General features: G+C 48.6%; 1 protein-coding gene across 1 annotated transcript in view; it reads right to left on the bottom strand.

Moving 5' to 3' along the window:
* MICALCL (MICAL C-terminal like) overlaps positions 1–21,224 on the bottom strand; it is a 39,948-nt gene extending 18,724 nt beyond the window's left edge. Inside the window, exons 1-6 of the mRNA XM_039725149.1 lie at positions 21,087–21,224; positions 13,449–13,641; positions 10,422–10,594; positions 9,344–9,418; positions 5,056–5,153; positions 2,055–3,357 (exon numbers count right to left, since the gene is read on the bottom strand). Of these exons, the coding sequence (XP_039581083.1) occupies positions 2,055–3,357; positions 5,056–5,153; positions 9,344–9,418; positions 10,422–10,594; positions 13,449–13,504 (1,705 nt within the window). The 5' untranslated portion in view covers positions 13,505–13,641; positions 21,087–21,224. The remainder of the gene's footprint in view (positions 1–2,054; positions 3,358–5,055; positions 5,154–9,343; positions 9,419–10,421; positions 10,595–13,448; positions 13,642–21,086) is intronic.
* Positions 21,225–22,822: the final 1,598 nt, after the last annotated feature.

The following is a 22,822-nucleotide window of genomic DNA, read 5'->3' as shown; positions in this document are numbered from 1 at the left end:
AACAAAGAGAAGTATTAGAAGGAGTCTCATTAAATTGGTTTCTGCAAGGTGCCAGGAGTATTTTTTTCCCTTAAAGAAATTTTCTGAAATTTGTAGTAAATTTCAAGAGAGGAAAATAATAACAAGAAATGTGGACTAAAGCTTGTCATCACTTCATGACTAAAGTTTGCCAAGCCTGGGCCTCTGACAAGTGCCTGTATGAGACAGAAATGCCATTTCTGAGAGTCAAACAGGACTCAGCTCTTTACTAGCTTTACTATATATAGATTTACTCAAATATGAATGTTTTTAAAACTTCAGAGAGCTACAATGTTCAAGAAGAAGATAACAGATTACTGGGCAAATGACTAAATTAGAGCTTTTTAAATTTTTTTTTCTAAACAGACTTTGCATTGCCTATATTCAATAATTGTAATAATTTAATAATTTCTCTTCTGGCTTGCACAGCAGAGGAATGCAACACGTTACACCAGCATGTTATTTCAAAATATTTTCAGCATAAATAAAGAAGAGCATTATTCAATCTTGCAAGAACTTTTCCCATTTCAGTATGAGCACAACATACCAATTACTGCAATGCATTTAGTTAAGAGCAAGTCAGCTTGGCTTAGTTGATGGGGAGTGATGAGGTACAGACTCTGAAAAGGCCTCCCATTTAAGAACACAGTGAGATGTGTGAACTCTCTGTGGCTTCAGTGCAGTCCTCAACATCTTCTGGCTCAATGGGAGTGCCTGGTTTTGTCAGTTGTTGGATAAAGGATGCTCTAAGGATCCAATCCAAAAACTCAGGAATGAGAGCAGGAGTTATTCTATCAGTTTGAATGAGCTCCAGATCCAGTGGCTTACCTACTGTATCTTTCTCACCGTGTGGCAGCTCTGAAGCAGCAGGGATGCAAAAGGGTCTGGCAGCTCACTGGGAACATTTCAGTGACCCCACATTCTACCTACAGGTTTTATTGCTGAGGCACAGCAGCAATTTTGGGGTTACAGTTTGGGTTGCAATTTCATAAAGCAAAAGACAAACAGGTGTGTTGACAAAATTCAATAGTTAAGTTCAATAGTTTAGCAATTCAATAGTTTAGTTAAATAACTGAGACTTTCTGCAGTGGGAAGATGGATCACAGAGAAAGACAGGTGGGTGCAGCTCTCATGCCTCATATTTCACACCTGAATCTGTGCTGCACTTAATTCCTTCTGAGCCTATGCTCAGATCACTCAGATTGCTCTTGGTCTGGCATCAATATTTCTTGGACTTGTCTGCAGTTTTAATACTAACCTTGCTCTTGCAAGCAAACGAGAAAATTGATGCCTTTTAATCACTGCCCAGATAGACTCACAAATGGGTCAGAGGAGGTCAATAAGGTGCTCTCTCCTCTCAAATTGAACAACAAGGGGATATTAATGACACTGCAAAGCTCCCAAAAGAATGTCCACAGCGTGGTCAGTTTGACAGCAGAGCTGAGGAGACACGTGCTGAGGAAGCACAAACACAGAGCAAAGCTTCTTGCTGCTGCAACCATACTGCTTCAGTCTCTGGTTCTTCATGGAGGGAAAACAAATGCACTCTGCACTGCAAAAACTGGAGTTTTTGGTGCTTGTCCTTCTGCTTGCCTGCTCTAGTCCCCCTTCCACAACTCAGTGTCACTGCAGAAGCTGCTCTGCCCAGCATGCCACTCTGCCTTGCCACCCCTTCCACCTCTTGAGGGCAATTCCCTGACCCAAACATGTCCCAACAACAGCCAGCAGCAAACCAAACTTCAGTCCAGCAAGCTGGTTCTGCTTGCAAATCCACTCCACTCCTTCAAATCTGTAGCAACTCCTAAGCTTTAGCCACAAAATGTATTTATTAAATCTCCTTTTGTAGAAAATAACTAGAAATTAAACACAACATACCACAAGACACTCACAGGTCTTTTAAAGGTTAAGTGCTATTACACAATAATAATAGCAATAGTAAAAATAATAGTGATGATTAAAGCAGTAATAATAATAACAAAGTTATTATTAAATAATAACAAATAATAATAAAAACAAAATTCCACTGTGGTCCTCACCTGTGAAAGGATAACACAACCTCTCTGGAGAATGGTCCTTAATGACAGGCAGAGATGACACCAAGGAATTCCGTTCCCTTTCATGAGCTTTGCTTCTCAGTCTATTGAAGAGTGACCCTTTCTGTGCAGAGTCCTTCACACTGTCCTTGGGCTCTGGAGATGAAAGAAGAGTGGACTTTTTCTCATGAATATATATTTCATCCATGGGAGTCCCTAGAGGACTGTCTTCAAAGGTAAACTTTTCTAGGAGTCCTGGGACTTCCTCCATCCTAGTGCAAGCTGATTTCTGAGGCACATGGGCTGTCTTGGAAGGCCTGTGGGGTGTGAAGGATACCTCCTCCCTGTAATCCCTTAGAGATGTCCCTTCTGAACCCACAGAAGAATGAGATTGATTTGCGTAAGGGCTCCCATCTCCTACATATTTTCCTGCCCACTCCGTTATTTTAGGGTCCTGTGACTGAGTGTTATTGTTGTTCCTGTTCCTTTGGCTCAGGGAATACCCAGGAGTGCTGGGGAAGCTGAAGAAGGCTTGTTCTGAGGAGGCTTTGACTTTGCTGTCCAAGTCCTGCTTTAATCCTTCTGGAGCTGAGGTTAGAGGCTCCCAAATGGACCTTTTGATAGCATTGGCTATGAGCCTCAGCGGGGACTTTGGCTGGGTGGTTGCATGCTCCCTGGAAACCACATCTGGAATCCTCAGAGCACCCTTTGTGTCCACTGGTGAAGCTGGTGGAGCACCACCTGCAAATGAGAGAGGCCCAGGACAAGCAGAGTGTTTGAACCCTTCTTCCCTCCAGCCAGCATCCTTTTTCTTCAGAGCCCACGGGGCTCTGCTGTTTCCACACCCTGCACTGCTCCCACCTGGCTCTGACCTGTTAGAGCCATGCAAGGGCTGCTGCTGAGTACGAAGCCCCAGCCTCTGTTTTGCCTCCTTTAATTCTTGCTCAAGCTTTTCTTCTGGGTGCCTGGTATTTTTGCCATCTTTCTCTTTCGAATCCAGAGATGACAGTGCTTTTGCCTTCCTGTTAAAGTGCTCTGGTTCAGAGGTGTGTCTTCGTGTTTTGTCCTTCCAGTCCCAGGCTGAGCATGTCCCAGTGTCACTGTCTGTGTCTTCAGGCTCATAAAAATCAGCATTCCCAAGAGGGGCCTGTGGAGAACCCGTGGTGCTGCTCTGAAAAGGACAGTGGGGAACATAGCAATGTGTGTCTTCAGGATTCTCCCTGGCTCTTTCTTTTCTTTGAAATACTGGGCTGCAGGGTTTGCAATGTCCTCTTGGAATTTCTGGTGGCTTGTTGTAAGAGGCCAACTGTGAAGTGCATTAAAAAATATATATTTTAGGGATATAAAAACACTGGTTTCTGTAGCTTCTATTTCATAAAATATTTTATTCCATTTTAATCTTAACATAATAGTGATGAACATATTTAATTTATACAAATACACATGTAGATGATAATGTGAGAAAAGCTTTTCTCCTAAAGGGCTAATATTTCTTTAGGAGTAGAGATCTAATACTACTGGAAATTTTAATAGTCTGAAAATAATGTTATTCATGCCAAGAATCTGTCATATCTTTATGAATTACCTTTAATATTTTCTTTAGAAATAAACAGTCCTATCTCTAGGAAAACAGAAGAGCAGATCTGCTCTATTCCCTGTGTGTTCCAGTTGCATCACCTTAGGTTTTGAGCAAGCAAAAGAGACCATAATCCATCCTCTCCAAATGTTTTTTTAATATTGCATGTTTATGTAGCACAGGTAGGAACAGAAGTAGTGACCCAGGAAAGATTATAAAATGCAAAATTGTAGTTTTAAACAATTAAATTTGTTTCCTCTCGTGATTATTTTTCCTTTGGTAAGGGTTTAAATTTATTACTCCAGCCACCAAAATCTTCTGCTGAAGATAGTAACAGGGATAAATACCCACTTTATGTAGCCAGCAGAACAAAACTAGAGTCCTTCCTTCCTTCCTTCTTGAAAGGGAGGCATTTTATCATCAGCGCTATGTGATAATGGATGGTGTGAAGATTGAATTCCTGCTTCCACTTATGTGCCAGATACCCAAATTCACATGGGTGAAGCCATTAATCTGTCTGATTTTTCATTTCCCAGAAGCATCAGAAGTAAGGCAATAATGATTGCACTTTGTTTCACACTTCTGTTTGATGACTAAAGTTGTTACTGGCCAGGATCTTGGATTAAAAAAAAAAAATAAATAAAAGAAACACAATAAACAAATAAACACCCTCTGAATCCTTGCTTTTCAGAGTGAGAAAAAGGCCTCTGAGCAGTGCTGGTAGAGCAGGAGCTGAATGGAGTGGCCTCTCCTCGTGGGCAGGCAGTGCTGTGCAGCTCTGCTCCCCTGGGATGTTCCCTTTCCTGCCCCATTGTCCTGCACCGGATTTCAGCCACCACCGTCGATGTGCAAGAGTGGATTTTTTTCCCAGAACAGGCCCAGAGGTCAAGTACTTTTAGTCAAGTTTAACCCAAGGGTGAGGACAACTGTCCAGGGCATGGAGGATGTGGGCTGGTCCCTGCTCCACCTGGCTCCAGGGACGTGCTGCTCTTTGCTCAGGATGGTCAGCCACGACTCCACTGCTGCACTCATGGCAGGCCCACCCTTCCTCATTCTTAAAAAATCTAAAAATAAAATCCTTCAGAAAATACCATGGAAATCCGAGGTCCTGAAGGACACAGAAGACGCTCCTGAGCAGTGGGAGATATGAAATCCTTTTCCAGCCTAAACTATTCTGTGATTTTATGACTGATGCAACAGATTAGTGGCTAACTGCTCGTGATTGAGGCCTGAGTCTCACAGACACTGGATTTGGGAATGATTACATCAAATCCAAGTCTCTTCCCTACATACAGCACAAGTCTAACTCCATCCTCAGTGTTACTGTGAGGACCCAAACTATTTAAAGGAGCAGAGACAGCCTGCTGAGAACAGACACGGCCCAGCAGCAGTCACAGTCACTCTGCTCTGCACAATTCTCCTTCGTACCTGTGTTTGGGAGTGCTCCTCTGCAGCACCACTCTGGCAGCTGCCTGAGCTGTCCTTCCCGTGTAGCCCAGGTTTCTTGCTTGACAGCAGAGGAAAGCCTGCAAAAGACACAACTTTTACCTTCCCATTGGTATTGGCTCTGTCTAAAATGAAGTCTGCAATTGAAGAAGAAGAGTAGAGGATTAAACAGCCTCCTGAGTAGATTAAAGCTGCAGAGCTGACCTGCAGCATTGAAGTTGATGGCCTCGCTCACATATGTGTGTGTGTGCTGTGCCAAACACAGGCTAATATTGTCAGCAGTGGAGCTGAACTGCTTCCACCTCTGGGCTGGATGTAGTGAAGCAGCTTTTGAGTTGCAGGACGCTTTCTGGAAAGCCAGTCCTCTTTAGAGGGCCTTCAGGCCTCAGAAGCAGAGGCAGTCATACAACCTGTGACTTTTGAACTTTGGGTAATTCCAAGAAATTAAGAAAAAGGATGACTTCTGAGAGGGCTGTCCATCAGAATGGGGACAAAGTGGGAATGCATCCACCTGCAGGCAGTAAGGACAGAAAAAAGTCTCCCAAGCCAGGACAACAGGCAGCATGAGGGGGCTCTCCTAGGATGAGGCAAGGTAATTAATTACTAAAGGAGGCAACTTGCACCTGATGGGAGGCAGGAGAACCTTCCACTACTTGTGCCTATGGGAATTTTACATAACAAATAATCTTTGGACAAACAAAAGTATCCCTGATCCAAGATATTATCATGTCCAGCTGTAACACAAGTATATTTACAGCTCAGTTATTAACTGCCAAACCCAACCATTAGTTCTGAAATCCATGCAAACTTTGGTTCTTCTACATGGGGATTAAAAGGTGCATAAGGACAAAAGCAACACGCCAGAGACAGAGAGGAGAGCTGCTGCATGTGGACTTCAGCAAAGCCAGGGAGGGAGGCTGAGTTTCCTCTGGTTGTCTCACTTATTTGTATCCAATCTTGATGCAACTTGTTATGTTTGATCAAGACTGGAGAGACACACTGTGCTGGAGCCTGTTAAGGAGCTCCTGCAGGGATGGCAGCCAGGGGCCGACCTTTATATTCTGTAATTGAGCTACAGGAAAACATGAGAATGCACAATTAGGATAAAAAAGCCACTACCACCACCACCTGCATGAGTGAGCTAGGGGGCTTCAGCCTGATCCACTAAAGCCTTGAACCTCTTGGCAGGAGCAAACGTCATGGTTCAGGACACTGAGAGGAAATGCAAGTGCTGCAGCAGCGACAGCCAGAACACTGATGAGGGCACAAAACCCCCAGCCCAGGGGTCTGCTCATGCCCGTGGGGAGAATTTCTGTCCACCCCAGCTCTCGTGGGCAGGCTTACAAGGACAGGCCTGCACACGTGAGAACATCGCTCCACACAAAGCCACAGCTCCCCATCTGTCACAGGGAAAACAGTCTCATTCCCACCAAGATGCTGAACCTGTATTTTCAGCTTTGCTTTCAAAACAGGATTTAAAAAAAAAAAAAAAAAAAGTTCCCTAGGGCGCTATCACGATCTTCTTGGCCCAAAATCCCAAGATAAATTAAGAGCACGGTGTTCCCTGTGGCCGTGCGATGGGGATTAAAGGTTTTGAAAGGTAATATCCTGCTCTGAGCCTTTCAGCCAATATAGCCATGACACTGATTTCCTCTCCTTGGCTGCCTACCCTGTGCTGTTTATGAAACATATGTGTTTGGGGAAATATGTCTGAAAAGGAGACAGAGGTTTTTTTCATGTGACTGATGATCATATGAATTCCTTTAATCAAATTGGATTAAATATAGAAACTATGATTTACAGTCTTCCTCCAGAGAGTAAAAAAGCTTTTATTCTGCTCCCAGTGTATGCTGACTGTGCTTTACACCTCATTTTAACAGCATACTTGAGGTTCAGGCAGACTCATGCTCATTGCTTCCCTCTCAAAGGCTTTTAGCTCCCTCTAGAGCCCTTGAGGTACACAGAAGATTTTAACAATATTATAGAAAAATTACTTGGCAAACCACTAAGTAATGTCCCTGCTGAGAACAAGCTGAAAATCAGTCAGAATTAAGAGGGACACCCTCTCCAGTCTTCTCTGCTTTCCTCTCTAACAATCTTTCTTAGCCCACATGGAAACCTGGATCAAGAATCATTATTGATTAATCTTTTAAAAACTGAGATCAATTAAGGCAAGACTTTAAATCCAAGCCTTTGGTGGAGCCAAACTCTGATGTCTGTGCCAATTCCCACACATTTACAGTACCCAAGAGGCAGAGCCAAGGCTGACAGGGATGCCAGGAGGCTTGGAGGACACCCTGTTCCACCTTGTCATCCCAGGCATGGGGGAGCCCCCCCTGGGTGGGACACCCCAGGCAGCCTCCCAGAGCATGGCAAAGCCTCACGGCTCCTGGTGCAGGGAATCCCAGGGAATGCAGCCCTGTCCTGCCTGTCTGTCTGCCATAGCTGCCTCTCCAGGGACAGACCCTCACAGAGCTTGGTGGAGGCCTCCTCTCAGGAGCATGAACTAGCCCTGTGTGTGCTCTACTGAGATTTATCCCACATGTGAGGCACCCGGGGCCTCCAGGGGACTGTGGGTGGGCAGTGACAGTGCTCGTGTGCACCTGACTTGAAGGCAAGGCTGATGCGTGGAAGGAGGAGGAAATACATCTTATCTCATCACTTGAGATATAAAAATTCATCCCACAGTGGGTACTCGCAAAAAATCTCAAAGCTTTCTTGTGCATTCAAAGCAAGCAAGCTGAAATGCCTCTGCTTGAGCACTGGTCCCCTCATGTTTCAGAAGCAGAGCCATAACTCCGCTGAAGGCAGCTGGGACACTGAGCAGCAGCAGAAATGTCCCTTGCTGCAGAGGGCAGCTTAGGGCAGGGTTAAAGAGCAGCTTTCCCCACCATTCCCAAATCCTGCTGTCTCTGTGCCCAGAAACTGTGGCCCTCAGTCCCCTGCTGCTGCTGTGCACCCAGGTTCACACTCCAGTGTGCCAACACCCCGGCTCCCAGACACAAGTGCACTTCTGGCAGAGCTCTGAGGGGCTCTGGGGCTGCTGAGCTCCCCCAGCCCCAATGCTGAGGCCAGTCCCAGCAGGAACCTGCCAGTCCTTAGGGCACAGGCAGGAAAGTGTGTGCCCTTGCTGAGGCTGTGCAGGCAGGAGGGAGATCCAGTCCCAAGCAGCAGGGGTGAACCTGGCTCGGTGTCCTGCCTGGGGACCCCAGCCCATGAGGAAGGTTACCCGTGCAGCCTCAGGTGAGAGGGGTGACCACACTGTGCTTCAGAAGTGAATAGAGCACAATCTATCAAAATCACTGCATTCCTGTGGGACTTCCACAGGGAAAGACAGGGCAGCCCAAACCAAGGGAAACTGCTAGAGGACAAGAACCACTAACACTTATTTTTACCACGTCACCTCTTGGGATTGGCTTTCTCCCTTTCACCAACCCAGAAATATCACCTGGGGGGTTTTTTGGTGTATGGTTTTTTTGTTTGTTTGTTTGTTTTGGTTTTTGGTTTTGTTTTTTTTTTTTTCTGGCTGGGTGTCCTGCCTGGGGACCCCAGCCCAGGAGGAAGGTTACCCATGCAGCCTCAGGTGACAGGGGTGACCACACTGTGCTTCAGAAGTGAATAGAGCACAATCTATCAAAATCACTGCATTCCTGTGGGACTTCCACAGGGAAAGACAGGGCAGCCCAAACCAAGGGAAACTGCTAGAGGACAAGAACCACTAACACTTATTTTTACCACGTCACCTCTTGGGATTGGCTTTCTCCCTTTCACCAACCCAGAAATATCACCTGGGGGGTTTTTTTGGTGGTTTTTTTTGGTGTATGGTTTTTTGTGGTTTTTTTCCCCAACAGAAAAGAGGTGACAGCACCAGTGGGAGTGTGCCAACAGGCACTTCCAGGAGCACCAGGTCAGACCCAGAGTCCCACCTGATCAAAAGCAATCAGTGCAGGTGGGCTAGAGACAAAATATCTGGGACAGGAGTGTGCGTTCCCATCTGGAGAGCTGAAGTGGACACCACCTGCTGATGGGTATAGCTACACAGAGAACAGTCACACAGAAAGGGAGCTGGATCTTTTGATAAGAAAATGGAAAGAAACATTTGGTGTGTTTTCGACCTCTGTTTTCTCAACTAGTGACTCAAAATATGAAACTAGTAGGGACTAGTGACTCAAAAATACAAAAATTCTAAAGGAAAGGAGAGAAAACAGACAACTGAAAGACAGGAAAACAGCATGAATAGAAGATACTTCACTTCTCAGGCTCTACTCACTGGTTTGGATTTTTCTCCTCCAATTCTGATATTTATTTAACGCCGTGGACTGAAAACTGTTGGCTCTCTGGAGTGCTGGGCAGAAACAGAAGGGACACAGGGTCAGCTAATGCAGCAAAAGCCAGAGAGCAAAAGTGGAGCTGGGGAAAACAGAGGAGTGGAGGGACAGAAGCTCAGTTTCCCAGCGGCAGGGCTCCGTTTTCCCAGCAGCCTGCAGCCGGAAGAGGGCAGCGCGCACCCGGGATGCGGGAGCAGCTCAGGACCCTGCCACTGATCCCAAACACGGGGCATGGTGGCAGGAACACACCTCGGCAGCCAGGGATGGGGCAGCGTGAAACTGCGGAAGAAAAGGGATGAAATCCTTCAGTGGCTACATGGCTGGGCACGTTTTGGGGTCTGCTGCTGTCCTTTTGCCTTAAACAAGGGCTCTGTTATTCAAGAATTGATTAAAATTGCTGTAAAAAATCCCCTCTTTTCTGCTTGGATTAAAAATGCATATATGGGTGTGGGGGTGGTGGGAAATGGGAAGAAAAGAATGCTGGTGGCCTTTTATTTTCTGCAGAACCATGTCTTTGGCTGTTTTTAGCACATCTTTTAGTTCTGACCAGCTGCAGAAAAAGAGTTTCTTTCCATTTGAAGGCAGATTGTTCCCAAGCCTCTCCCCACCTCCCTGCTAGCTATAGCCTTTCCTCCCTGTGCTTTCACTGGCTACAGAACCATGCAGTAGCTCCCTGTGCAAACCCAAATTGTTGCAAGCAGGGCTCTCTAGTGATTGCCAGCCTCGCCCTTGCCCAGGCAGTGCTGCAGATATGGCATTGCCTAACACCATCCTGACACTTTACTGGTGGGAAAACATTCACCCCACTCCTGCAAGCCAAGCACGAGACACAACTCCTCCAGGTTACCCTGCACTATGGAAATGGGGCTTGAGTCACAGCACCAAAAAGGCAGAAAACCCCCCAAAAAGACAACCTGGCCACACTGCAGGGAACACCCTCCACTTTGAAAGGTCTCCCCCAGCCCTACCTGCACCCTGAGAGAAGCTGCTGGAGCACCCCCAGGTCAGGATACTGCTTACCATCAGCGACTTTGGATGTTCTGGAGCTTTCCTCGGGCACCACGGGGCTCCTGAGGAGCGATGCCCACCTCTGGATGGGGCTGGAGCAGGCGGGCGGCGCCGGCAGCCAGCTCTGGCCTTCGCTCGCCTCCGAGTTCGAGGAGTCCCCGTTGAACTCAGACTCCAGCTCAGAGCTACAGGGAAAAGGCAAGATGGAAGTGGGACATTTCAGGGGGTGCACGAGCCCTGACAGCAGTGTGGGTGTTTCAGAGGAAGAGGTGCCTGGCAGCCAAAGCTGATGTCCTCTTTTTCCTTCTTTCATCAACACTATGACAGGACTGTGGTTTGCTGTAGGTGCTACCCAGCTGAGCTATCCCCATTCCCATCAGAGTCTGGATTTGCACGCACAGCCACAACGTTCAGCACCTGGAACCAAAGCTCTGCTGAGAGGGACTCGGGGTGAAACCTCTCAAACAATGCACAAGGGTCAGAACTCTACACTTTTCATATTTTTCCTGCAGATTTGTGAAAAGAAAAGGAGAAGGGAGCCTGCAGGAGAGGCATGAGGACAGCCACAGGCCCAGCAAGTAAGGCTGAGCCAAGAAGCTGGAGAAATTGTAAGCATAAGTCTAGAGAGAGAGGATTGAGTGAAGCTACCCAAGCAGCCTTCAAATGTGCAAAAGGTGTCTGTAGGAAAGAAGGAAACAAACTCTCCTCATTCCTAGGAGCCACTGGGCCAGCCCATGTAACACTGAGCAGTGCAGGGAGGCACCTGAGCTGCTCACAGAGGCAGATAATGGCATGTCTTTGTGTAAATGTAATTAAAAATACACCACACAAACACCAGTGTGGATGATATGCACATCCTGACCTTGCCTCAGGGCACAACGACTGTTTGAGGTGATTATTAGCCCTTTTTCTAGTATTCAGGCCATTTCTTTCATCTCTGAAGTCCAGGCTGTAGGAAATAGACACCGTCAGCCCTTCTGATGTGACCACATTCCCACTGCCACACACGAGTGCAGCAGGATCCCACTCAGCCTCTTTTGCATGCAAACAATACTGCCAACCTAATTCTTAGATTTACTGTGATGATGAGCAGCTGTGCCTCAAAAGAAGAGGGGCTCACACCGTCAGCAGTCCTGCTGGCATGGCAGGAGAACGCTGCTCTGTGTTTACACAGAAGAAAGCAGGGTTTTGTTGTCACAGCCCAGGGCACAACCCAGGAGGAAGAAGGGGAAAGGAGAGGCTGCAGGCCTGTATAAAGGCACACTTTTGGGTAGCACCCACCAGTCCTGGCCCCCAGCTTCACCCAGATCCAACCAGCAGTACTGGGAGGCCAGGGCAGGCAGGACAGCAGGGAAGTGAGCACCTCTCCAGGTGCACTGCTCTGTCAGCAGGCTGAATCAGACTGGCCTTGAATTTCATGCTAAAACACACTTTTTAAGCTTTCAAGCAATGTCAACCATACAGATAGATGTAGCCATATATATGTAAAAGTATAAATACATGAAGGCTTTGATAGCTGAGACCCTGTGTGGATGGAGAGACACCACACTGAGATTGGGCAGAACGCCACACCAAAGGAAAAGAAAAAGCCCTGCCATGAACATTGATTGATATCTTTCTGTTTTAAAGAGCAAAACACGTATTTTCCTTGGCCAGCAAAGAGGTAAGTGCTCTAGTATGAGGTTTCTCCTCTTGTCTCTGCTGGAAAGGGGGTCATTATTCACAGTACCTAAAGCCTGAACTGCAAAGCTGTGTCACCGAGCTGGTAATTTTCCCAGTCCCACAGAGCTCCCTGCAGCCAGCTCAGCAGTGCCATTTGGCACTTGCTGTTTCTCTTTTCCCCCCTTTCAGGCAGGGACTGTCCTGCCAGAGCAGTCCAAGGCAGAGGGGGCAGTGGGACGTTCCCCTGGGAGCCACTGGCACCCGCTGTGCTGTCACCCCCTGTGTCACTGGCACCCACTGTGCCACGTCCTGCTGGCAGGGAGCCAGGGGCACTGCTGTCCAGCCCCAGGGGAAGGAGCTGATCCCTCAGATCAGGGGGATTAGCTGCCTCTCATCACTGCCTGGACACCAGGAGCTGCAGGGTGTTAGCAGGGGATGCGAGCACATGCTCTGCAGGGGCGCTGTCAAACAGGCAGGAAACCTTTCCCTGTGCTCTCCATTTCCTCATGGACAGGTTCATCCTTCCCTGTAAGAGCACACAGCACTCACAGAGCACAAACCCCACTTACAGCCACCTCAGGGAATAGCAGAAAGTTGCATTTCTCAGAGCCAGGTTGCTCTCCAAAAGCTGCACACAGCACCACAAGTGGGTGTTTAGAGGATGTCAGGGATCTGAATGAGCTTCCCTGCAGAGCAGCAGTGTTTGCAACAGCTGGTCTCTTGGGTTTGCCTTTTTTTCCTTTTTGTTTTTCACTTCCCCTCTTACTGTTTAGTTGTCAGTAAGGCAAAGTGCTTTAGTCAGAGGATACCAATGTAATCTTTAGATGGAACAAACTGCCACAGAACCCTGCCCAAAAGCAAATATATTCTTGTGAGTATGTAGAATTGGGCTTCCTCTGACAGCTCCCCAAGGTTCATAAAATTTCAGATTTCTCAGGGATGGGCAGGCTCTCAAAACCCAGGAGAGGCCCAGGGTGTGGAGCTGCAGGATGAGGCCCAGGGTGGGAGGTGGCCACATCATAGGATGCACCTTTTGCCACAACACACCCATTGCCCAAATCCTCGTGTAACAAAAACTGTCCATTCCAAGAGCTGACCCCAAGCTGATCACAGCAATGTTTATCCCTCTGATTCAGGCCCCTGTGTGGGATGGGAATGCTTGAACATTTCCTGCAAAGTGATTCATGTGCCTTGTGGGGATTTATGGCTGCGGTTAAGAACAACTGTTCTTCTGAGCATTTGTGGGGGGGGTTTTGTTTGTACATCCCCCCCCCCCCCAAGCTGTACACACATCCAGCACTATATTTTGTCATGATTTTCTTTAGCATTCCAGAGAAAAGCAAGCTGCTCTTGTGGGTTCAGCTGCATTTCAAGTACCTGCTGGCATCGCTGGTGACCATGACTCGAACGGCGAGGAGGTTGTGCTCGGCCATCTCCTCCTCGGGGATCACCCTCACGATGGCCCACTCGGGGGAAGGGGGTGACAACCAGCGCTCCAGCTCCTGCTGCTCAGGGGTGCTCCTCGCCTTCTTGGGGGAGCTGGGCTCACCAGCCACGGGCAGGCAGCAGCCTGGGGAGGCACAAAGGTGACAGCAGGCTGTTAGGGGAGGAGGGAGTCCATGGGGCACCTCGCCCCTGCGCTTGAGTGGTCCTTGCTGGTGGTTTCTGCCTGGGGTCCTGTGCTGTCCCCAAAGGCACAGGCAAAGCGTGTGCACTGGCAGCCTGGCATGGCAGAAACACTCCTCCAGCCCAGTACAGCCCTGTCAGGGCTCCTCAGCTTGGATCCAGAGAGAAGGAACCTCCATGAGCAGCCTCAGCTTCTGCAGCTGCGGGTCCTGGTGCTGCTCAGTGGGATGGGCATCAGCCTGGTGCCTGGTGGCAGCAGTGCCACACGTGCCAGCCACACAAATAGGGATTTATGTGCTCTTTTCCAGCCCCTTATGGTTCTGTGTGTGTGGCAGGAGGCAGATGAACCAACCGTGCTTAGATGGCTGAACTTTCAGCCTCACACTGCAAGTTTAGGTCAGTTTAGGACAGCGGGAGTGAGCAAAACAAAAACAGACCCTTCAGGTTATTTTTGATTGGGTACAGCAAATACAGACTCTGATTTGTGAAAAGAAGGAGCATTCCAGCAGTTGAACAGCGCTATCCCTGAACTTCACATTCAGGCAGGGGAAACAAAGAATAAAGCCATGTTTCCCTGGCTCACTCCAAGTGATTAAGACAGGCGATCATTTCTCCCTGTGAAATCCTTCATTTCTGAGCAACCTTATCTGCCCACAATCTCCCACTCAAGCAGATAGACACAAACATATCAGCTGCAAAGTTCCCTGGGGCTGGGTGCAGAAGGGCCAAATGACAAGCTCCAGGAGAGTGGCTGTGCTTGGTTCACTGCCCATATGTGGTGCTTTACCTGCATCCAATTCAACACTGGTGCTTCTAATTTACACCTGGGGGGAAATATCAAACTTGGGACATGGCTTATTTTCTGATCTGCTGGTGCAAACCATCTAGTTAACATCAATTAAACTCCTATTTAACTTGCAGTGCCTCCATTTATTGCAGGAGTGCACTCACCCCACTCCCTCTGAGGAGTGCACTCCCTTTGCAGGAGTTTTTAGCTTCAACATGCTCAGGCCCTGCATCCAGCTCAATTGAGGCACCACAGCAGCCACGTGTTTCTTGACTGCAGAGGTTTCATTTCCTCTGGGAGATGGGAAGAAATTCATACCTCTCTGATTTTTATGTCTGACTTCTATTTTGGCCCAACCAGGCCACCCACCCAAAGATGCTGTAGTTTCCAGCAGCTAAGTAAAATTGAGTGTTTTGAGCCTATTTGTAAACCCCAAATCCTTCAGCTCAACTTTCTCCTTAAAAGATGGTGCATTTTACATGAAAATCAGAGCAAGCACATGCAAATAATAGTTTGCCAGCTCTTTCTATAAATTCTGTACCTATGTTGGCAATAAACACTATCCAAGGTCACTTCAGGTGCTGCTAAAGAAAGTCAGTTTTGCCACTGGCTTGCACATTCATTGTGTTTTTTCCCGCCTCACTCACTATGCTTTCCCTGCCACGCTCTCAGGAAAGAGGAGAAAACATGTTTATGACTAACAGACACACAGCTGGAGACCATCAAAACCCACAGACAGACAACCTACAGTGATTCCTAGCATGGTTCCTGAATGTGAACACATTTCCAGTCAACATGTCCCTCTGCAATAGCTTGCTGCACATCCAGTTCCCAACCATTAGGGACATGTAACAGAGCTGGTGAGGGACCTCAGGGTGCCATCCAGGACACCAGATGACAGTGATGGATGGCACCATTACCTCTCTAGAGAGGTACATTTCTGTGCTTGCTTTTTTATTTTGTAAATTTCTTTCTGGCATCGCAATCCCTCCCCTTCTTGAACTCTGCACCCAGGAGCTGACCCCCTCAGAAGGCTGTTAAAACAGCAAAGTCCTTTCTGAGCAAGTTTAGTTTACATCCACAGTAATACCAACCAGGTTCAAGACCAGCGCTCTTGCCCATGGCAGGGGGTTGGACTAGTTCTCTGTAGGTCCCTTCCCACCCAAACCACTCTAGGATTTGAAGGCAAACCCACTCCTTACTGACATATTTTATCAGTATTTTAGTGAGACATATAAATTGAATAAATTATGTTGCACTCAGCTCCATAAAAGCAGAGACTGGACCATCTTGGTGTTTCAGTGCATGGGACACCCACATGGGCACATGAACTCCAGCACTGCCTTACACATTCTGCAGGGCATTTGGAAAGTTTAACGGCAGAACCTCTGTCCCTCATCAGAGGGCTGTACCTTGGCTAACAGGCTCAAACAGAAAGCAGAGATGCCCCAGATGTCCCACATCACGGGGTTTTTTTGTAGGCTCTGAGGATGCTTCACCACCTCCTAAGAAGCAGGAGAGTTTTCAATCCCTGAGGACAGCAGGGGTCCGGAGGAGCGAGTTCAGGCAGCAGGGATGTGCTGCTGCCAGCCTTGTGTAAGCACCATGGGGGGAGAGTGTGGCCAATCCAAGCAAAAGCCCAGAGCTCCACAGGCCTGGATCCCCCTGGCAGTCATCACCTGCTCCCCCACAGCAGTGCAGACACATCCAGCCAGCCACCCTGCGACTGTGCCACGGGCCAGCGCTGCCACATTTGAGGAGGATCCAGAAGCAGAAGTTATGTTCTGATACAAACAATGCATCCAAAAAGAAATCTGGGACTTCTTTACAGCTCCTATTTAGCAGTTACAGAAGGGCTGTGAACTAATTTCTGTTGAATGAGCCCAAAGGCTGAGTACTTACACAAAGGTGAGGCACACATTTATGCTCCTGGACAGATGATAGGCTAAATTAGAAGCAGATCATTCAGAAAGTTTCAGCCTCACAGCACTCCCTGAATCCTGAACAGACACCCATCCTTGCAGCACCAGCAAGGTCCTCAGTGAGATGTCAGCACAGCAAGGCTGAGCAGGAGGACCCTGATTTTCTGGAATTCTGACTTTAGGGTGGAAACCAGACTGTAAACCTCAGTGCTCTGGTTCCCATCATAGTGCAGGTTGAGACTGCCAGGACCTCAGAATGCTAGTGAAGGACTTCAGGCTGCTGCTGCTGCTTGAGTCCTTTCCTAGGTCTGTGCCTGGTTCTTGAGTATCTCCAGTGAGGGACACTCCACACCCTCTCTGGGCAACCTGTCCCTCTGCACAGCCACTGCACAGTGAAGAAGTTCTTCTTCATGTTCAGGTGGAACCTCCTGTGCACCAGTTTCTGTCCATTGCCTCTTGTCCTAGTGCTCAGCACCACTGAGCAGAGCCAGACTCTGGCCTCTTTTCACCCTCCCTTCAGACACTGATAGACTTTGATGAGGTCCCCTCTCAGTCATCTCTTCTCAAGGCCCAAATCTCTCAGCCTGTCCTCATGAGAGAGATGCTCCAGCACCCTAATTATTTCCTCCCCAGGACAGGAGATTTTTGACTAGAAGCTAAGAGACTGAGTCAGAGGAAGTGAGCTTTATAAAAAGTAAAAGCTGCAGAGGTATCCCGTGTGCAGGATGGAAAAGGCACAGCCCCGTTTCCTGCCTGTGCAGAGTGGTGCCATGCCGCTGACCTCTGCGCGGGGCCTTATCAGAGGAAAGCCCAGGCCTCAGGAAGCAGTGCCTCAAAATAGCATTTGCGTAAGGCCTTACTTCATTTCCATCGTGCTCGCTCCACGCTTCCTACTCCCTGGGCCTCAGCACGCTGAAGACTTCCAGCAGGGAACCTGCCTGCTCCACAGCACACTTTGGCCTGGAGGCCCGGCTAATCCTGGGCCAAAAGACTCAAGTGGCCCGCGGGAGGGGGCTGGAGCAGCAGGACAAGGCTCGCGTGGGAAGGTGCCAGCGCTGTGTCGCGGTCAGAGCAGCTCTGGCACCAGCACACCCCACCAGTCCCTCAGCAGTGGCTCAAGTGAAACCTCCTGACAGCGAGTGCTGTGCCCTTTCTGGATGCTGGAGCTCGCCGAGCCAGCCGGGGAGAGCAGAGTGCGCTAATTCCCAAATCCTGGCTCTGCTTTGGGACTGTGGGGTGCAGGGCTGAGCCTGGGGCTCTGCCTGGCCAGAGCTGCAGCTGCTGAGCCAGCACAGCTCGGGGTGCTCGTGCTGCTTTAGGGGCTGCGTGTACACAGCTCCAGCTTGCTGATAGCATTAAAGGAATTTATGTTTTCCTTTCCTTCAGCTGTTGTCAACTCCCACCTTACTGTGCTTACATGTGATGATCCTTCTCATCCATAACATTATCCACAATTGCCCCAGTCTTTGACTTGCATATTCCTTCAGCTGTGGTTAACTCCCACCTTACTGTGCTGTTACCCACATATGATGATCCTTCTCATCCATAACATAATCCACAATTGCCCCAGTCTTTGACTTGCATTTAGAGCAAAGAACATGGCTTTAGAGTTTGTGGGGGTTTTTCGTTTGTTTTTTTGCTTGTTTGTTTGGTGGTTGGGGTTTTAATATTTTTTTTTATGCAAGCAGTGAAGCTTAGCTGCCTTCAGCTACTTAAGAGCAGCAACACAGCCAGTGAATTTAACAGAACAATCACATATTCATCTGGCCTTCCCACTCAAACACAATGAAAAATGGGGATAAAAACAATTTCTCCTTTGTCTGCATTTCAAAACTCACCTCACCCTCCTCACATGGGCAGAGAAATGACTGTTTTCCTTACAGGGCAAGGATTTAGCTAAGCCCTGTGGTAACTGAGAAGTATTCCTAAGGCTTCAGCTTGCAGGGCTTCTACCTGGGTTGGCTCTCACCCAGAGGTCAGGGCCAGTCAAAACTCACTCCAACCCATGGGCATGGCCAAAGAGCCCCTGCAGACTCCAAGGACAGATACAGATACAAGCCCCTTTCCTTTAAAACATAGTTTTTCTCTCCATTAAGTGTCATGCCTAGTGTTTTAATTCAACGTTGTGCCAGCTCACCTTTGCATTTGAGACAGAAATGTCTGCACCAGGCCTTGAATTAGTCAGAGATGCAGCAGTGAGGGACAAAGACATTATAAAACACCTTTCCCTCCATCTCTCTGGAGATGCTTTCCCTGGCTGAGCCCTTCAGGAAGCTCATGGGCACAAGGCATTGTCTTGCTAACCAAAAGCAGGCAAATTCAGCATGGCTCTTCTGCTCACTCAAAGTTCAGTGCAACCCTGATTCTCTCAGTGACAGGCTTGTAAAATTCACATTGTTTACAGAGTGATAATCCACCATAACCTAAAAAGTATTTTTACCATTTTTCTTTTTTAAATAACTTTTTGTAACGGCAACCTCAGTCTGTATGCATTTCAGCATCTAACAGGACCTTTATGCAGCATCACTGTCCTGCAAAGGCTCAGTGCCCAAGGCAGGAACATGGCAGTGAAACCTGATGTCCCCACAGATGTTGCCTTTTCTAATGGAAATTCTTCTGAAACCGTGCCTTGGATCAACCCATTTGCAGAGCCAAAGTCATCCCAAGGTCCAGAAACAAGAATGGAGAAATCTCCTGGGATGTGGGATCAGGGACTCTGGGATCTCAAGAGGTTTTGCTAATACTTTGGGTTGCCTTTCTTCCTCAGCTACCAGAGCAAAGCTGACAGTGCAGCACAGCAGTGGGGAGATCTTTCTTGTCTGTATCATGCTGCCTGTTACAGACACGAGCTACATGGATATTCCTACAGCCCTGGAAGCTTGCAGTGACACCGTGCTCAGAGGTGAGATTACAATGGCTTTTGCTGAGCTGATGAAAAAACCCCAGGAGTCCCTGGCACGGGTCCCCTTCAGAAACGTGCCCAGCAGCAGCAGCATGCCACTGTAGCTGTGCCAAAGAAGCAGCCCTCTCCAAGGGGCTTAGCTCTACCCACTGGGACACCTCTGATTGCCATGTGTCAGGCGTTGATGGCTGCAGCATCCCAGTGCCCCAGCCTGAGCGCCAGGGCCGGCACCAGGCACGAGCAGGAGATGCTGTTTGTGCATGGATGTGACAGCCTGGTCACAGAACAAGAAAACTAGATAAGTTTTCCCAGAATCATCTTGTGAGACTTTAGGGAGTTGAAGATAAACGATGACAGCTTATTATCACAAAAAACCTGCAGGTGCTGTTTTCCTACTCTCTGTTTTCTTGTTTTTCTCAAGGACTGTTTATAAGAAAGGTGTCTTGTTAATTAGCCAATCAGGTGAAATGTATTGATTAATTGACCAAGCAGGTCTATCTGTATTGGAACAATGTATAAAAGAGGATCCCAAGTGAAGACGCACGCTCGATGCAAGCCAGCCTTCTGGTGAGTCTGTGTCATTTCTCACTCAACAACAACATTCGTGCAGCCAGTCCTGCCCCACGAGGCAGCCTGACTCCAGCCGGGCTGCTGCTGCTGCTCCTGACTCATCTGCCAAGGCAGATCACACTGCTGTGACCTGGCACGGAGGTGACACGGCCTTGGGAACCCGCCAGCTTCGGGCAGAGCCAAGCTCCTGCTGGGGCAGCTGGACCGGGTCAGCCGCTTCCTCCCCACCTCAGGCAGAGCACGTGCTGCCCACAATGGCACAAAGCCTGGCCTCTGCCAAAAAACATTCCCCTCCCCACCAGCAGAGCCGTGCCAGGCGGCTCGGACACCAGCTGGCCCAGGGCAGCTGGCTTTGATCAGCTCCTCTCAGGAGTGGCTGCTCCCCACGTGCCTCTCTGCATGGACAAAAATGGTCAAAGATGCTCCACTGAAAATCCCCAACCAAGGCAGCTGCAGCCAGCTCCCCATCAAATCGATGCTGCTGGGCCACAAACAGCAGGAAGTGTTCACATTTCTCCTCCCTCCACCTCTTTAGCTGGTTTTAAGTCATGTGATGGGAATTCATTTTTAAGCAAATCCTGTGGGATTTCTTGGCTAAAGTGAGTCAGACCAAATGGGAGCCCCACATAACAAGAAAGGGGGAGTGAACCTTGCCAAGTCAACCAAAGTATGAAAACTCACACAAACCCAAAGAACATCCCTGAAGGCAGATGAAAAGCATGAACAGAGCCAGAAAACAACAAATTAAAAAATTGTATCTTTCTTCTTTGGCTTACAACACACTCAAGGTAGTGGTGGTCAGGAACAAAGTATTTGTGGGAAGGGTGGTCCAGAAAACAACTCCAGTAACTCCTGATCTGCCCAGGCTGGGGGTCCCCACACACCAAACACAAGGTCTGGTGGCTGACCAGGTGGAGACACCCAGCAGGGCCCTCAGAGGGGACAAGAAATTATCCCTCCCTGCTGCTGGCAGTGCAAGGGGACCCTGCCACAGCTGCCCTGCCCCAAGGGCAGACAGCTCCACCCCTGCTCCACAGCTATGGAAGAGCAGACAAGAAACAATTCCTGGTGGGCCCTGTTTGGGGGATAGGGAGGAAGAATGAAACCTCCTGCAGTCAGTTGTCCCAACCTGCAGCGAGCATGTGATGTTTTGCCACTTCTGGCACAGCCTGGGGGCTGTGAAGCAGGAACAGTACAACAGTACTTACCCAAAACAGCCCCAGCCACTCAGGACTGGCACAGGGCTTTCTGGTGAAAGGCACCACCAAAATCCAGAGTGCTGCTCTGGTCAGCGGGGTGTGGGTGCCTGGCACCCAGGGCTGGCAGAGGGCTCACCCTCCCTGCTGTGCAGCTGCCCCACACAGCACAGGGCCCCCATTCAAGGCTCCAGCCCAACTGGCATGCTGCATTCCCGGCTGGCAATCCTGAGGCTCTTGGCCTGCCATGACACTGTGTCACCTCATCACTCATTCACAGGGCGAGTGCACCCTGCCTGGCCTTGTATGGAGCTGCTGACTCAGGCTCTGACAGCAGTGGGCAGCTCCAAAGTGGAGTTACTCACAAACGTGGGCAGCTCTGATGGTGAAAGCAAACACCAGCTGGCATCAAAAACCAGCATTAGGAAACTCAGCAGACCACAAATTGATCTGTAGCACACCCAGCCCGCTTTACTGCCTGACTTCTTACTGTGCAACAAAAGAAAAACCAATCTGAGCCCAGCTTACAAAACAGCAGTGCTTCAGGAAAGCTGCGGGGACAGAAGGAAGGTGTGGTAACACCAGACCTGTGCAAGCACAGCTGAAATGAACCCGCTGAGCTCAGGGGTGACATCCCGAGCAGAAAGCACTGTCCAGGAAAGCACAGCCCATGTCAGACCGGCAGAGGGGATGGGAAAACACCTCCAGCTTGGTTAGACCTTGGTGCTGCTGAAATACAGGGCTCAGCAGCCCACACGAGTGAAACCCAAGCTCAGACCTGTCAGAGCCTCAGTTGCATCCTGCAGCCTGAGCTCAAAACACACGAGGCTGCATGGGAGCACTGCCTGTGTCAGAGCTGGAAACTGAATGAAGACATCCCACTGAGGTATCCCACAGATCTGCCTTAGGAGCCTATCAGGCTTCCAGCAGCATTCCCAAACTGATGTCCTGTCCCAGCATTGACTTTTCATCTCACCTGAGATACCACCAGGTAGGTTTTTGCCCTTGGAAAAGGATTCCTACAAAAGGAATGATGGCTGACATTTCACAGATTTTAGTTCTTGCCACATCTCCCCTTCTTCCTCCTCACACTTCTAACAGAAGCAATTTCCACTTTGTTGTGGCTAACGTGTGGCAGACACTGAAGGGAATTGCTGCTCCCATTATCCATGGAATGGCACGAGCTTCCTGGGGCAGCAGGACCGGATCACCTGCCTGGCTTCCAACCACCACTGCCTACAAGGCTTTCCTGCCACCTCTTCTCCATCCCTGATGCAGGGATGAGCCCCGTCCTCCTGTCCCCGTGCCAGGAGACCATCTCCTCCCACTCTCCTGTGACCCATGCCAGCACCTACACAAGTTCTTTAGCAGCAAAACACGTTCTCCAAGTCTCCATCACCTACTTTGTAAACAAACACTTCTGAATTCTGGCACAAAATAAAACCATGGAATATGAAGCTCTCAAAGCCAGCCAGAGACTTCCATGATTTTTTAATGGATCTGAGGGGACAGTGCACATTTATGTGCTAAGACAAACTGAACAAAAATTAACAAAGGAGAAAAAAAAGAAACTTAGAGGAAGCCTATTAGATATACTGAATATGTGCCTTTAAGAAAAATTGATTCTCAAACAAAACCTGCTATGATAGCACACTACTTCTATCATTTGAGAGTAAATATATATTTAATTAGAGCAATCTGTGTTAGTCTGGTATATTAAGGCATGTATTAACTATGATTTTGGAGTG

The sequence above is a fragment of the Passer montanus genome, unplaced genomic scaffold (assembly GCF_014805655.1).
Source record: "Passer montanus isolate IOZ18808 unplaced genomic scaffold, ASM1480565v1 scaffold54, whole genome shotgun sequence".
NCBI lineage: Eukaryota > Metazoa > Chordata > Aves > Passeriformes > Passeridae > Passer > Passer montanus.
This window is presented reverse-complemented; position numbering and strand designations above follow the sequence as displayed.